Source organism: Balaenoptera musculus, chromosome 3 (assembly GCF_009873245.2).
Source record: "Balaenoptera musculus isolate JJ_BM4_2016_0621 chromosome 3, mBalMus1.pri.v3, whole genome shotgun sequence".
Lineage (NCBI taxonomy): Eukaryota > Metazoa > Chordata > Mammalia > Artiodactyla > Balaenopteridae > Balaenoptera > Balaenoptera musculus.
The window spans coordinates 123,568,308-123,585,800 of NC_045787.1; the positions used below are offsets into that span (position 1 = coordinate 123,568,308).

Here is a 17,493-nt window from a genome sequence, read left to right on the forward strand (position 1 = left end):
AAGGATGGGGGAGGTAGGGAAGGACAGAGTGGAAGGTGAAGAGACAGTAACATTTAGGTAAACAGAGATTCTGAGAGTTTAGAGCAAGGTACAGAAGCAACTACCATAAATGAAATTTGGGGGAGAGAAGTATAAGCAGATATCTTAGGAAGGACACCATGGATTTTTATGATGGAATATCACTGACTACCACTGTTTTTCATTCTTTGTTAACTCTTTTGAACTGTTTTCATTTTGAAACACAAGGGTATGCTTAGACTGGCCCTAAATATTCTGATCACAGAGAAGAAGAAAGAAATGGAGAAGGCAAAAGTGCAAGCATTGGGAGTGGAATGGGGAAGAGGAAGGGAGCACCATACCTAAAACCAAGCCTTTGCAATGTTTCAAAGGTTCCAAGCACTGCCTTCAGGGAGGTGGATCTGAGACCTGTTCTCCCATCTTCTTGCTTGGTTGCCTCATGAATAAACCCCTTCTCTGCTGCAAACCTCAGCATCTCAGCATTTGGCTTGCTGTGCATTGGGTGAACCAAACCTGGTTTGGTTAACACTTGCCAGGCACATACTTTCCCTTCCCAATCCTATCTATACTCCTCTCTCCTCTCTCATTTAAGTTCAAGTCTTTAAAAATTGTCAGGGAAGCAATGAAAAGGAAATAATTCTTATTTTTATCACAGTCATGCTTCACTTCTGAATAAATAGCAATATCTTATTTGATTATCAAATTCAGTGAAATATAGTCACCATTTTCAAAGACAGAAAATTCATCCTAAATATTGAGATGAACCAAAGTAAAATTCCTAAAAATATGTAACTTCCAAATGGAAAACAAATATCCTGAAATAAAGGGAATAATAGCCGAACTTTCTATATATTTTCTTAAAGTGACTTTTAAAAGGAAACCAATTATTTAGATATATAATTTCTAAGTTAGTTATTTATACATTGCATTAACCACTTCTGTTTAAATTGGGCACATTTTTCATAGTCTTCCCATACTCTAAATTGTTATATTTTTCTTCATGATATTTTTAGTAGCAGTTTATGATTTGAGACAGACTTTCTCATAGTTTATCATTATAACCATTGTGGGGTTTTTTGTTGTTGTTCCCTTAAAGAAAGGTTTGGCATCCCACTCTTTGACCTGTCTAGCAATTAAATTGGCCATAAGAGTAGGATTCATCTAACTTTGTATGAAAAGTATATTTTCAAGGAGTCAAAACGTAAAGAGCTTTATTATGACTACTTTTTTTACTTTTCAGAAAGAGGGGAAATATTAAATATTCCGCATTTCAAATATTCCTCAGTTCAGTAACTGTTAAAAATATTTTTTACAAATTAAAAAAAGATACATTGACTCCCTTGTTCCTTGTGACTCAAAATTGAAAATCACCGGCATTTGACAACAATATTTTAAAAAATAACAATCAGATTTCTGCCCAGAAAATGATTTTGCTGATACAGTTCTGGTGACAGTGTAGACTACCTACCTCTTTCAGGTACACCTTGCATGACGTGGACTCTGAAAATCCAAGTTACACCCAAGATTCCATGCCCCTGTGGTTACTCATCGGGATCACAGACATGTAGGACCTGTATGAAAGAGACATAGCACCAAGTGGGACTCCGCCAATGAGTCAGTCATCCCTTTCATGCAGCAAAACCTTAGAGGGAAGAGCAAGGAGGCTGTATTGACTATTAGGAAAGTGCAGACTACTGGTAGAAAATGACATCCTCTAATAATAAGATCTAAGGTACGACTCATATAATTGTCCTAATTTTTAAAATTGATGGGAAGCATAAAGCTTTTCTTTAAGTTGGTGACAGGTTCCAATAAATGCCTATATAGTACTGCATATGGTTTTAGAATGTGAGTTTATAAAGAAGGTGGAGATCCCAGCTCCCTCCATCATGTCTATATATATGTCTGAGTGTGTGTTTTAGAGCTCTGGGGAGTGTCTTGACAGAGAACCTGAGCTGGACAAAGCAGCCTTAATCCGAGTGAGCTAACTGGCACCATGAAAATATCAGGTGTCCTTCTGCTCCTCTCTCTGGCTCTTTTCTGCTTTTATTCAGGTGAGTTGTGTTTTTTTTTTTCCTTAAAATTAAAATCCAATACTTATACTAAACTGGAAATGACAAATGAATTTGTCCACCATATTGCAAAATCCTAACAATTTTTATATAAAAGACCAATTCTGAGAGATCATCATAATGACTGTGATGATGAAAATGGTGATGGTAATAATTACAGAAATAACTTTCATTTGTTGAGCATATACTATATTCTAGGCATGTACTCAGGGCTTTTATGCATTATCTCCAATACACATAGCAAGGTATTCATATCCAAATTCCATATATAAGAAAACTGTGGCACAAACAGTTAAGAAAACTGCAAGGACTTGTAACTAGTAAGCAGAATTTGGAATTTGAATCCGGGTCTTTAGACATCACAGATGATGTCTGTTCCACAGAATTAGTATGGAGAATGGATACTTATTTTAAATATTAGCTTGGCTTTCCAAGACAAGGGAAAGCTTTCCAGTCCTCATTATTCTTCTAATTAGGACTCAACTGAAATTGAAACAAGCAGAAAACAGGAAACTCAATTGGAGAATCCTTCAGAAAAAAGTTACTGAACCTTAGAATTCAGAAACATATATGCTATTGGTGAACTAAACAATTCTTCAAGTAGGGGAGTATCTTTGGCCACCTAAATGAGCAATAGTCATATATTCTATGAATTCAGATTGTTCAAAGGACAATTGTACTTCAGTTTGATGTTTTTCATCACATTATCATCTGTGTGAATGAACAGGGCCATTGCATCTATTTCTTTCCTTCTTTATTATTCTACTCTATGCTATTGTAGTGGGCAAAATACACACTAGAGTCTCTGGACCCAAAACTTAGGCCCATCTCATCTACCAATGTCCTGTGTCAACTAGAGAAACAGCTCAACTCTCTGAGAGATTCTCTCATTTTTAGAATCCTAGACATGACACTGAGTCCTGGGACCTTCCAGGTCTGGTGTATCATTTTCTGTGACAAAGGTAGTTGAATTTTGCTGCTATCAGAAATTTAAATGCCCAAACATGTAAAAACAACAATTTTTCAATGAGATTGAGCAGATGAAGAAGTCGTTGTTCACGGGAAACTGGTCATATTTTCATAAACAAATCCATTCAGAAATATGAAAAAAATGGATAAACGATTTCTGTGATATTATGTAGTAAGTTTGACTACTAAAGCCAAGTAACTCGAGTTACTGGCTCAGTCAACTGCTGAGATGACATAAAAATAGATTTGACTATATTAAAATCTACTTTCAAAGACTGACTCAGAAATCAACTGATAATCCTCTTATTGCTTCTCTTTAGAAAGGCTAATTGATCTATTTAATTGGGCCTGGTTGACTAATACAAACAAATACTATCAATAATACCAAAACAGGGTCCTTGATAGACATGTTGGCATTTGGGAATGCATAGTGCCCAAGAGCCTTAATGTTGAGACCAAAAGCAATGAATTTCAGTCCTGGCATTTCCATTTTATAGCTGTGTGACCTTTCTGAGTCTCATTTTCCTCATATGTAAAATGGGAATATAAAAGGACTAGCCCGAAATAGGGAAGTAAATGAGAAAATGCATGTAAAGTGCTTAACATAGTGGATGGAACATATTAAGTGTTCAAAAAATGTCTATTAATATTACTATTACTAAATTTTAATAACAAGAGTACTAGTTGGACTCAGGCATTGTTATTTAAGCTTGCTTCCACTTTGACATTTCATACACATAAGACGTTGGGCAAAATCTCTCCTCTTCTGATCAAAGATCTGTACAGCTGAGAAATGACTGAATATTGTAACAATGAGTCTTCCCTGGTTATAAAAATCACTTGGAGTCGTTACAGAACTATAGACTTCCAGACCGTATTTGGTCTTATATAATGGAATTTTTCAAGTGGTTGTCCTGGGAATCTGTATTTTTAATAATCAGTCACACCATTGCAATAAGGTTGGTAATCACTACAGTAGATGATCATTAACTTTTTTTCAAATTTAAAAGCTTTGTTCTCTCCTTATCCTTATCAAAATTCAGCAGCTCGTACCAGGATTGAAGCTAAGACTTTTATTATTTCAGGATTTTAAACTACCGTGCTAATTAGCCACAACCTAAAATCACACATACAATTTTAAAGATGCAAGACTGTATTTATGGACTTTCTTTCGGGAACTTAGAGAGATGTAGCAGGAAAAATGAGTCACAGCAAAGAAAATGAGTTTGTCCTTGCCAGTCTAAATTTGGGCCAAGTCTTTAAAGCTGAATATAGAAAGCAGAAGAACAATTTAGGGCTCAAAGAACAAACAACAAACCCAATCCCTTCCCTCAATTGCCTGTGACAAAGTCTTTGTGGAGGGACCAAAAGCACTGAAATTTGGAATGGCAGAGTAAGAGGAAACTTTCCAACCCAACTTCTCCAAAGTGATGCCAGAAGTGATAAAATCATTCCCACAGTAAATTAGTGACTGGGCCAAGATGGTAACATGGATCTCCAGATCCTTAGACTATTTCTCTCACCCCACCCCAACCTCCAAGAAATACTACCTCATCTCAGTCCATATCCACATATCACTTTCCAAGTTTCTACTGTTCCCTAAGAGGAGAGCACGTATAAAAGAAAATAACCAAGCCATGACTTGTTGAGATGGCCAAGAACCAAGAACAAGTATCATCCTAGGCTTGGGGATTTCCTAATTTTGCAAATCCCACTTTTTGCATATTCAGAAATTACAGTGTTTGGATTTTATGCTTTTTTTTCAGGTGTCTTCAGTCAAGGAGTTCAGGTCAGTACATAATTTTATTTATCCTTCAGACCTGAGTGGTTCTTGGCTGGTACTCCCTGACCAAAGAGGTTGTCTATGGTTAAAGAGCAAAGAAATGGACAAGCAGGCCAGATGAAGAAAAGAGCAGAAGTACTTAGTTTTCTAACTACAATATCTTTATGAGAATACTGTTTTCAGTTTAAAAGAACCTAAACATCCACTCCCAGATTTTGTTAAAGTAAAATGAATATAAATAAAAATAGAATGAACTTGTGGTAACATTCATGCTCTTTCACTGATTTCACTGTGTGATCTTAGGCAAGTTACTCAGCTTTTCTGAGCTACAATTTCCACAGCTATAGAAAAGGGATATTATTATTTACCTCATAGAATTGGACTTAAATTACATAAACTATGTGGGAGCATTTGGTAAACTATGCATAGTTACAAAAACTATGAAAGGATTAGTTATTGATCAATAATTAACAGCTTCTGAAAGAGTTAGGACAGAGGTTATTATATTCTTTTTAGAAGTAAGGTAACCAAGAGTTGACAGAAAACTTCTTTAGTGCTTTGTACTGAGTATACACAAACTGATCAATCAAACTTAAATACAACTTGGGTTAAAAATTGGAATGGGCACAAATTATCTTTATTGTTTGGCTGATTTTTTCCAAATTAATCCACCAACATTTTTCCAGTTTTCTTGTTCTAACTATCAAAAAGGCAACAGAAACGAGGTATTTGTTCTGCCAATCACATCCCGTGTCCATACTGAACATTAATACTTGACTTGGCACTGGTTGTTGTTTGCCTTGCTGTGCCCAAGAAACCTTGGCATCAAAAGTTTCCAGACACTACTGCCAACTAATTGGAGTTGGCAAAGAAGTTGAAAAATATTTTCCAACCCTAATATACCTACTACATTGCATAAGACTTTTTTTTTTCATATTTTAGCATCTCAGAAATTGGAATGTATCTTACAATGAAAGACACCTTACAATTAATTGCCTCTGTGAGTGTGTGTGTGCATGCACCTGTGTGTGTCTAATGCATGCACACATGTGTTTGTACTGGTATACATAATTGTACATTTTAAAATTGATTTCTTATGTTTAAATACATATGGTAGCACAGCCTATGCTAAATATCCAAACAAAGAAACATGAAAAGGACATGAGATCCAGCCAATACATTTTATATCCCATTAGGTAGTAAAATATGATTAAGACCATTACACATAGGTTTTTAAAATATGGAATTTAATCCTGATTTTCTCATTGACACAAAAGTCACTTCCCTTTTTTGGGCTCTCATTTCCCAGATTGTTAATGTTTCCCAGATTTTTAGTGGTTCCTAAAGTTCATTTAAAATAATCTATCTGCTTGCTTTAGGATCTCTGGGGATGCTTACTAAATATTAATATGTAGATCCTCAGGGACCATGCCAGGCTTACTGAATAATAATCCCAGGTGGGAGGTTTTGAATCTGCATTCTAAGAATCTAGTGCTGGGATGCACTGACTTTGGAGTGCTCAAGTATGTTGGAGACTATACAGATGAGCTCCAATTTGAAAACTTCCTGCCTGTGTAATTTGAAGGATGTCTCTTTCCCTTCTCATTGCCTTTGTTTCCACATCTCTAAAATGAAAAGTTGGATTTAATTACCTTTAAAGCCCCTTCTGGCTTAGGTATCTGAATCAGTCTGAACCAAGCATGCCTTGCGAAGACTGCTGTCTCTTTTCCATTCAAATATAAAGGGCAGGGGCTTCCCTGGTGGCGCAGTGGTTAAGAATCCACTTGCCAATGCAGGGGACATGGGTTCGAGCCCTGGTCCGGGAAGATCCCACATGCCGCGGAGCAACTAAGCCCATGCGCCACAACTACTGAGCCTGTGCTCTATAGCCCACGAGCCACAACTACTGAAGCCCACATGCCTAGAGCCCGTGCTCTGCAACAAGAGAAGCCACCACAATAATAAGCCCACGTGGGCTTCCCTGGTGGCGCAGTGGTTGAGAGTCCGCCTGCCGGTGCAGGGGACACGGGTTCGAGCCCTGGTCTGGGAGGATCCCACATGCCGCGGAGCAACTGGGCCCGTGAGCCACAATTCCTGAGCCTGCGCGTCTGGAGCCTGTGCTCCGTAGCAGGAGAGGCCGCGATGGTGAGAGGCCTGCGCACCGCGATGAAGAGTGGCCCCCGCTTGCCACAGCTGGAGAGAGCCCTCGCACAGAAACGAACACCCAACACAGCCAAAAATAAATAAATTAATTAATAGTAATAAGCCCGCGTACCGCAACAAAGAGTAGCCCCGCTCGCCGCAACTAGAGAAAGCCCACACGCAGCAATGAAGACCCAACACAGCCAAAAATAAATAAATAAATAAATACACAAATATAAAGGGCAAAGAGGGTACCACCTTTAGGATGACATCAAGGCTACCCCTTCTCTTCTGCATGCCTGGAACGAGGATAACAGTCCCAAAGCCAGGCAGAAAAAGTTGAAACTAACCTTAGAAGCATGCCTGCCCAAGTTTGATCCAGCCAAGACAAAAGGAAGAATGATTTTTTCCAACACTCAAGTCAATCATTTCATGCCAATAAGTCTCTTCATTACGAAGCATCTGATGGGAGATCACAGCTAGCACTCTAAATAAGAGATTTGTAAAAGTTTCTCATTATTTCAAAAATATTATTTGAGCTAAACAAAAAGCATGTTCTGAGACTTTTGGAATTCATGGTCCTACAAACTCATGGTCATTTCCCTGTAAATGTAAATGACTAATATGCTACCAACTCCAAGTAGGAACATTAAATAACATAAAATAATAATAAAATAAAAATAACTTAAAAACTACAATTTACCATCACCACCCTTCATTATAGAAATTGTAGTATAATAGCAAATGCTTGAAAGTCATAATCTCAGAAAAAGGATAGTCCTTTAACCTGGATAAATTTTGCTTTTAGAATCACTTACTACACTATGTTTCTTTTTCTTATTTCCCCTATCAGGCTGTGTATTTGGGAACCATATACTTAAAGAGATGTTTAAATGAATATTTCTGATTGGAATTAACAAACCTCTCAAAAACAATAATTGACAACCATTTTCTTTTATAATAATTTTGGGGATATCTAAGTTCAGTTTTATTTGTATTCTAAGATAAATATATGGTAAATTTTAATAGTAAAACAATGCTCCATGACTAGAATATGTTTGGGGCTGTTCATTTTTCCTAATTAGCTTGAATTCACTTATAATTAATATACTGACAGAATACCTAAATACAATTTGGAGATGTTAACCAGCCTCTACAACTTAACTACGGAGGAAAACAAGGTCCTCCAGAAAGAGGACCTTGCTGAGTCAAGTTTACCAACAGCGGTAAAGCTATACAGTCAACAACTCAGGACCCCTGACTCCATACTGAGTGAGCTTCCACAGCTCCATGCTACCTATAACCAGCAACAGAAAGCCATTGTGCAGTTCATGGGAAAGTGCTTTGAGCAGTATAATTGTCTAACAAATACACAACAGTGTTCACTAGCCTCATGTCTTAAACAAAGAAGTAATTAAAACAATAGTTTCAAGTAAGATAACCTGTCTCCACATGTTGAAGGAATTCTGAAACTTGAAGGAAATGGAGGAAAAGAGAGCAGAATTGAATGCATCGGCTCAGGTCAGAAATGTTGAGGGTGGGTATAGGTAGTAAATTTGGAATTAGTGAAGATGCTTAAGATAAAGAAATACATGAAACACTTGCAAGGGGATAGAAATGGTGATGTTTTAATCTGAGGGTAGGCTGAGGAATCTGAAGAATGGTGCTGTTATGAAAAATGGAAAAATTAGAATGTAAAACTAGTTTGGAGGGAAAAATAAAGAGTTATGTTTTGGTCATAAATGAATATTAAGTATGAATCAGATTGTTGACTAAAGGTGTCTTGTACATTTCTGACAAACAGAAACTGGAGTTTGAGATTTTGATGAAGACTCAAGAAAAAAAGTCTAGGATTCATTAGCATCATCTGGGAAAACATATGTTCTCAGAGAAAATCAAGTGTATAAAATTTTCTTGAAAATGAACATGAATACTCAGGAGGAAACTAGAAAAGACAATAAAAAGGATAGAGAAGAAATAGCTGGAGAACTGGAGTACTGACATATACAGAAATCAGGAAAGAGTTTTGAAAAGATGGGAGTGGTCAAGAGTAGCACATATAAAGAAATCATGAACGTTTTATAAATAGCCAATGGATGTACCCTGAGAGATGTCATTTTTTTAGACCAGTTTTGGTAGTGTGGAAGGAGCGTGGAAACCGGGAAAGTAGAAGCCAAGTCAGGGAGGGGTTAGGAAAACTGGTACAATAAAGGAAGGGGCTGATTTAACCACATAGGTAGTAAAGGGAAGAAGAAATGAAGTCCTACATCCTTCACTGTTAGCAAAGATGACTAATTTGGGTAACAAAAAATGTCACTGCATTCCAAAATATTTTAGAAGGCACAGTTCTTTGAAGAACCATAAGAGGTCAGGCTGATACTAAACTCTCGCACCCAATGCCTGGAAGTAGTCTCTGAAAGCTGGACTATCTAAGGAAATAAATGGAGGCACTTGTTAAATTCAACACCAATCTAAAATTTTTTAAAAACTGTTTTAAGTAAAGTAGGGTAAGAAATAATGGGCTCAAAAACTCTAGAACGTGATACAATTTACATTATTAGTGCTTATAATAGTAATCTTACACATGACACTTGACACTTTACAAAGTGTTTTCATAGGATTTATCATTACAACAACCCTAGAAAACAGGCATTACCGGCCCCTTGTTAAAGATGAAGAAATTTAAACTCAGAACAGAGTGAACAAAATAATGCAGCTAATAAGTGGGAGAAACAGAATTCAGACTTAGGTTAGTCTAATCCCATCTTCAGGATAATCCCCTAGAATTACAGAGTATTAGGGCATTTTAAGTAGGGCGGGTAGGGGTTGTCTTTCAGCTCTCTTAGGTCTCCCAAATGCCTCATGGAGGACACTTTAAAGGAGAAAAGATAACCCTATTGTCACCCTTTGTCTAGACCTGCTTCAACTTGGACTGAGAAGCCAATTGCTTGGATTCCATTTAAAGGAGTCTAAAATAAAAATACAAAAGAGGAGAGAAAATTTAAGCAGAGGAATGACATGACACTCCAAAATCAGCCTATTTCTTTCTGGTTCTGAGAGATGCGGTCTCTTTCTAGTCTCAACTCTGATATTCCTCTGCCTCACTCTTTGCCTCACAAAAGGGATTTCTGGCTGGCTCTACATAAGGCATTCTTAACCTCCCCCAACCTCTGAGTCTCTCAGAGAGCGGTCCTTTTCTGCCCTCGGTCACCAAGCTAAAAATTTTCACACAGTGAGTGAAGTGGATCCTTTAGACATAAAGGAGGATGCATTTGGGCAATAGTTCTTGTTCTCCCACCCAAATGCAGAACTAAGTACCTCGCTTTATTTAAGCTACTCCACCGGAAGAAGTCACAGCTAAATCTTGGGTTATCAAAGCTGGAGCATCATTAGAGTTTATCTAGTCTGATGGTACTTAGCATGTGCTACGAGTTACAGAGCCTTTCAGAATGTGATGAGAGATACAGTCAGGGCAGGCCTACAATGAGCAGCTTATTTTCTACACTCCTCCTCCAGGACTATTTCAAATATTCCACACTGACTTTCTACAACTCTCAGGTGACCCCATTTGATCCTTATAAAAACCCCGGGAATGAGACATGGCAGCTGCGTTTTCTGGTTCTGGGGTTTTAATTTTTTGGTTAAGAAAATTGAGGAGCAGATATTGAGGACTTTGTCCAAGATAACACAACTGGCCAATGGCAAATGGCAGAACAAGTTCTATAATATGATTCCTGAGCTTACTTCAGGGATCATGAAAGGCCACTGCAATTTACAGGTATGTAGGTTTGTATCTATGTTAAGGAGGTTTGTTCATATACCGTTTGGTTGATTAGGTTTTATTCGCCGAAATCCTTTGCTTTTCCTAGTCTCATTCCCACGGGGCAGTGGAAGCGGCAAGTGGGTTTGGGGAGGCGGCTGGGTTCTAGAAATTCTCAAAGAGAAGACCCTCCCCAAGTGCCACTTCCATATCTGCTTTCTAAAGGACAAAAGGCGTTGCATCATAAGATGAGAGGGCCGGCTGCCAGGGAAAGGTGGCTTAAGGAGGCGTCTCTTTCATGTAAGAGACTTTCTTTTTTTCTTTTCCTTACCTGCCCTGAGACGCCACCTCCGGTATCTTCCCCATAAGCGTCTTTGCCGTAAACATCTTTGCCCCGGGTGTTTTAGCCATGGGTAACTAATTAGCCGTAAGGCAACTTTGCCGTAAAAGATAAACAGGTTGATGGTTCGGGTTGATGATTCGGTTTCCACTGGTAGACAGTTTGGTTTCATTTATCCATTGATTCAGTACTCCAATTTTTATATTACATAAATCTTAGCCCTCATAATAGTCTAGACAGTGAGGAGCACACTGGCAGTCTTAAAATAGTGGATGATAAAAACTACACATATGGGCTTGATAGAAAACATGGTGATGATACTTACTTGACAATATACCAGGAACAAACAACAGTGTAGAAGCTTTTACAAGGCAATTCAAAGCTTAGTTGCAAATGTGCATCCTAGTATTTGGAAAACAATACCTCTGTTAATGAAGGCAGAAATTTTAGCAAACAAGAAACAGTGCGATGCCAAACGAGGAGACGAATCAAGCAAAAAAAGATATAATACTATGAAAAAAAAAAGATATAATACTATGAACTAAAGACGTTGATGGCAAATGCTTAGGTACAACCCACAAAATTAAATTAGGTATTTGTGCAATATGGCCCTGAATTTGCACACATTTTAAATGAATTCAAACATGCTGTATTTTGCAATAAAGTCTTTTTAATTTTGCTATGAAAAATAAATTCCATTATATCCTCATTAATGTCCCTCTTTTATTTTTAGTAATTTTATCTTTTACAGCAAAATTGCCTTACGGTCAACTAGCTATCAGTGAAAGTGTTTGTGGCAAGAATGCTTGTGGCAAAGATGCTTACAGAAAAGAAGTTTATCGTGAAAATATTTACCTAGAACCTGTAGAGACACACATATCTCTGACTGAGATGCCCTTTTCTCAGCTTCCACATTGCCTGTATTTGTCCCACTACGGCATTTACGACACGTTGTGCTGAAATTATCTGTCCCTCTGTTTCCCTAATGCAAATAAGATGGTGAGCTTATTGAGATATTTATAACCACTTCCTCTTTGTATCACTAGCACCCAGAACTGTGTTTTCAAAATACTATCAATAATTACCCATTAGCTCTTTGTGAATTAAAGGAAAATACCTATGATGGTTCTGTGGTTTAAAGAATTTTCTTGACTCAAGCACACAATTGCAAATGTGTATATTAATGACATAAATACAAAATGCATTAGCTTTTGAAAAAAATACATTCTATGGTTTATAATATCCTAAAGATTTTCCAGCTTTTATTTTCTATTTGGAGACCTAAAGAAAAGATTACTCTCCTGGAAGTGGTATGAGAGGATGGAGTTATCTGCAAGAGCAGAGGAGAAAGTGGGCCTGTAGGTAGGACTGTAAGAAGCCTAGGTGTCTCCTATCTGACCGCGCGCTCAGAAAATCTCTGGTTAGCACCATACTACCCAATCTTAATAGTACAAGATGCCAAATTTCAACAAAAAGTGTATATTTAAGAGTCTCAGTTACCTTAAATCTGATATATGTGATAACATTTTTAAACTCAGTTGTATAGCTCTTTTGCTGGGCATTTTCTCATGCAAACCTTCAGAGGGCTTTATCAGTATATAATGGTTTGCTAATACTTTAAACAAATGGTTCCTCTTACCTATGCCCATACAGTCCCCTAGTAAGGTATTTTAATAACGCCTACGTGGCCTGACTATAAGCATGGTCAAGGGTATACCATGACAGTTGGTCTTTATTTCTCTCTATGAGGATGTGTTGGAAATCAACCATAGTATATACTGCTGGAAATTCTGGGTCAGCTATGAGGAGTATGTGCAAGCACTGGTCTCAATGCTTCTGGTTGTGTGGCCCTAGTAAGCCACTTAATTTCCTGAGGATCAATTATACATATTGGCTAGGGCTTCCCTGGTGGCACAGTGGTTAGGAATCCGCCTGCCAATGCAGGGGACGTGGGTTCGAGCCCTGGTCCGGGAAGATCCCACATTGCCGTGGAGCAACTGGGCCTGTGCGTCACAACTACTGAGCCTGTGCTCTAGAGCCCACAAGCCACAACTGCTGAGTCCACGTGCCACAACTACTGAGGCCTGCGCACCTAGAGCCCTTGCTCCGCAACAAGAGAAGCCACCGCAGTGAGAAGCCCATGCACCGCAATGAAGGGTAGCCCCCACTCGCTGCAACTAGAGAAAGGCCGTGTGCAGCAACGAAGACCCAATGCAGCCAAAAATAAATAATAAATAAATAATTTCTTTAAAAAATTATACATATTAGCTAGTATGTATAATATTGTTCAGTGTGCATCTCAGGGTTATTGTGAGACCACTGAGTTGATCCATATGAGAATAGTGTGGAGATTATGAAGCAATTAATAAACATAAGACAGTATTATTTTAATGGAACTGTGATGGGGTAAAGTATGGTCCCTCTATTCATGTTTAAATGTCACTTCATTCAACATAGCTGCCATCTGAAGGAGTTCAGTTCTACCTACTGCATATAGCCTGTACCCTGGAATAAAATGGCTCAAATATTATTTGCATGCCACGTATTGACTCAATTGACACTGAATTGAAAAGGATCTTAAAACTTCAGACTACTTCTGAGAGACCACTAGAACCGAGGGGATATATTAGTAGCATAAGCTCTATCATTCCTTCTATAGAGCCCTTGATGATATTAATCAGTCATAGCATGTGTTCTCACCAAGGCTTGATGCAACCTCAGAATCCTTCAAAACAGAGCAGTTTAGGGCAGCCATTACTCAGTTATTGTAGTAGGCACAAAAGTTCAAATTCTACAAACAGACTCTGGGACAGAGTAAATTAACATAATGACATTGGAATTTTGTTTTCAAGAGTTAATAAATGGATGTAGCAGCCACAGGGAAAACTAACAAGCTAACAGATAACATCTGGGAGCTCCTAGCAGTGATCTTTAAAGCAATGCAGAAGGAGTGCTACTGGAGTTACATTAATACAGTTTTAAAAAAATCATGCCATTTAAAGACCAAAATCTACTCTCAGTTGGAACAATTTAGTGTTGGAGCAAAAAGTCATACCTATAGCATTTGCCTTACTTCTTCTGTAAAAAGTAAACATCTGCCTTACATCATTATCTTACTCCTGAATACAATAATTATAGCCATGTATTTCCTATTTCTTAAAAAGTCTTAATTATGTTTAATATACTCTAGTTAGAAAAGGAAAGTGATTTTCTATTTCAGGAAACTTTACATCACAACTACATACAATACTATAGATAATTCTAAGTTTGCTGTCCAAAGCTTCTGTTCTGAGGGACAGTCCCTTAGATAGAATGCACTAATATCAATGTCAGTGTGTTTACTTTGCTAGATTGACTGTGGTGAGTTCCAGGACCCCAAGGTCCACTGCACTCGAGAATCTAATCCCCACTGTGGTTCTGATGGCCGGACATATGGCAATAAATGTACCTTCTGTAAGGCAGTGGTGTAAGTATCATACTCACCAAAACTTCCTTGCAAACACAAACTTCCAGAATAAGACTATGACACTTTCCTTGAGATATTCTAGAAAGTTCTACTCATACCCACCCATAGAAACTGAAGAAATAAGCTTCAGGCAAATGGGTTGAAAACATATGGGTCTGTGACACAAATGAACCTATCTATGAAACAGAAATAGAATCACAGACATAGAGAATAGACTGGTAGTTGCCAAGGGGGAGGGGGTGGGAGAGGTTTGGATTGGGAGTTTGGGATTAGCACATGCAAACTAGTATATATAGAATGGATAAACAACAAGGTCCTACTGTATAGCACAGGGAACTCTAGTCAATATCCTGTGATAAACTATAATGAGAAAGAATATGAAAAAGAATGTATGTATATGTATAACTGAGTCACTTTGCTGTACAGCAGTAATTAACACAACACTGTAAATCAACTATACTTCAATTTAAAAATTTTTAAAAAAGAAAACATATGGGTCAAAAACAAACCAAAAAAAAATTATCTAAATTATTTGAAAACATAAATAGTTAGTTTACTTTGTTATTATTAAATTTGACTCAGGAAAATTATTTTAAAAATTTATACATCTTTAAGAATTTTGACACAGTTTCTTATTTTTTCCTTTATTTCTAACTAAAATTTCAATAATTTTCATTCAGTTATGTTTGTTGTTATTATTAATAATTTTGGAAAAGATGAAAGAAATTTTTAAAAGTGCAGTCAAGTTTGAAAATTCATCAAAATCAAAAACATGAAAATCTTGTGAGAAAATTTATCAAAAAAAATATTACTTTATCCAAATTACTTTCAGACATTTTATTTTATCACAAATTATATGTTGCTAAGGCACCAAGTCCCATTCATTCTTCTCTTTTAGTCTGATGAAAAGAGCCTTTTAATAAAGAATAGAGGAGAGGATTATCCCTTATTACCCAGACATTCAAACTTTACAGATAGTATACTAGAAAGATCCTATCAAGGGCCAATATTTACTGAATTTACATGTTTATAAGAAAGAACAGGTGCTGTAGATTTTAGCCAATTGACTGTGAGATTCCTGATTAAATATAATTTATAATTAATAAAAATTTATTCAATCAGTCAATCAATCTTTTGGTCTGATTGCTCTAAAAGCAAGGGGGTTTAACCCAGATAAAAGTTACCTCACTTCCTCTATCACTGTCATCATTTTCTTGTATTAGAGTTTCTTCTATGAATGCCTTAATTTCCCTTAATTTAGCCATAAAATTCCTAAACACAGGGATTATATAAATCCCTATCAATAATAACAGGGCTAAGCACATAGAATGATATAAATAAATATTGAATCAATGCATAGTACATTTGTGCCTATGTTTCTATATAACATATCTGAAAAATCAATACCAAAATCTTCCCAGGAAAAGTGCAGTAGCGTAAGGTGAGATTTGATTTAATGGTCCCATATTGCTGAGAAGGCCTGAATATATGTCTGCTATAAAATGCCAAATGTCTGAATATTTGGTTCAACTTCTTACATCTTCTTTCAGGTTAGAACTATGACAGTATAGTCTCCTTGCCATTATATCTCCTGTCACTTTTACCTTTTCTAGTTGTATACATATTTATTCTCAGATAATGAACAGTTAAAACCAAAAAGTCTAAACCCTAGTAAAACGCTGAAGTTTGTTAAGATTCAGGCTTTCTGCAATTAGGCAGATGTTACCTCTGAGTGCATTTAAATAACCCCTGCCTAATCATAGACATGGATACCTGTAAAGCAAATGATTACATGGACTATGGCAGAGTTAAACCTTTTTCCAACCTCTGTGAGGGATACTAATGATATTGCACTGAGCATACATTTGTCTTTCTTTTTTGTAGGAAAAGTGGTGGGAAGCTCTACCTAAAGCACCATGGAAAATGCTGAATCAGAACCAGCGTTTTCTGCTGACTTGCCAGCTCCCTCATCCTTCCTTTCTTGCCTCTGCTCTTACTTTTCTCTAGTGAATCCCTTCAATTTATAAAGACACACTTTCTACTCTACCTTGAGCTTGGGGAGTTCAATATATATTTCCCTTGATTTGCTTGTCAATAAAGTAAATTCTGTAGAAGTACTGTTTGTGTTTTTACTTTGTGATCAAGAAACCATACAGATACAATATGGAATATTGACCTGGCGTAAACCTGGATAAAAAGACCTGTTTTTCTGATCAAAATCAACCCTGCAGTCACTGTGGGATCTTAGGAAAATCCCTTCTCCCTCTCTTATTCTTGGAATTTCAATGTGAATAATGAAGGATTTTTAAAAAAATGACCATATGTTTATAATTATTTTACAATATCTACCATTTAAGTCTTAGATCATGAATTATAGTTTCTTCCCAGTTTCAGGAAGAGTATTTTATATAAAAATAAAACATTTATCCTCTCTGGACCATAGTTTTCTTATCTCTATGGAATGATGGATTACATTACTATGTAATAGACATTACATAAAGACACGCTTTATTTGGTTTCCCAGCAACATCGAAGGGTCTAACAGTTAGAAAGAAGGGAATATATATTCTATGAATAATGAATAGATGCAAAGTTTCTGAAAGTGTGCACATTAAAGAATGTAGTTAATTGATCTTAATCATGGAATGAGAGAACTGGATGAAATGTGAGAAATCTTAAGGCCCAGAGAAAGCTTACTTATACTGCCAAAGAAAAAAGCTCCAGTTAGTAGAAAAGTCAAGGTTAAAACATAGCTCTTTTGATAATTAGCTCAGTCTCCACGTAGCTGGCTCAATCCTAGGTAAACAAGTTGAATATACAAATATCTCATTCTTAGCCATCCAGTTGGAAGTATTGAAAAATCTCCCTTTGAGTACTCTAATTCAGTAAAGCATGTATTTACAAATAACATCTTCCTGGGTGAACTCACACAGAAGACCTCTC

General features: G+C 36.9%; 1 protein-coding gene across 1 annotated transcript; it reads left to right on the forward strand.

Moving 5' to 3' along the window:
* The first annotated feature begins 1,850 nt into the window (after positions 1–1,850).
* LOC118893458 (serine protease inhibitor Kazal-type 6) lies at positions 1,851–16,632 on the forward strand. Its single transcript, XM_036849037.1, has 4 exons — positions 1,851–2,072; positions 4,826–4,848; positions 14,435–14,550; positions 16,435–16,632. Exons 1-4 carry the CDS (start codon positions 2,015–2,017, stop codon positions 16,478–16,480), a joined length of 243 nt encoding a protein of 80 aa, XP_036704932.1. The 5' UTR covers positions 1,851–2,014; the 3' UTR covers positions 16,481–16,632.
* The last annotated feature ends 861 nt before the right edge of the window (positions 16,633–17,493 follow it).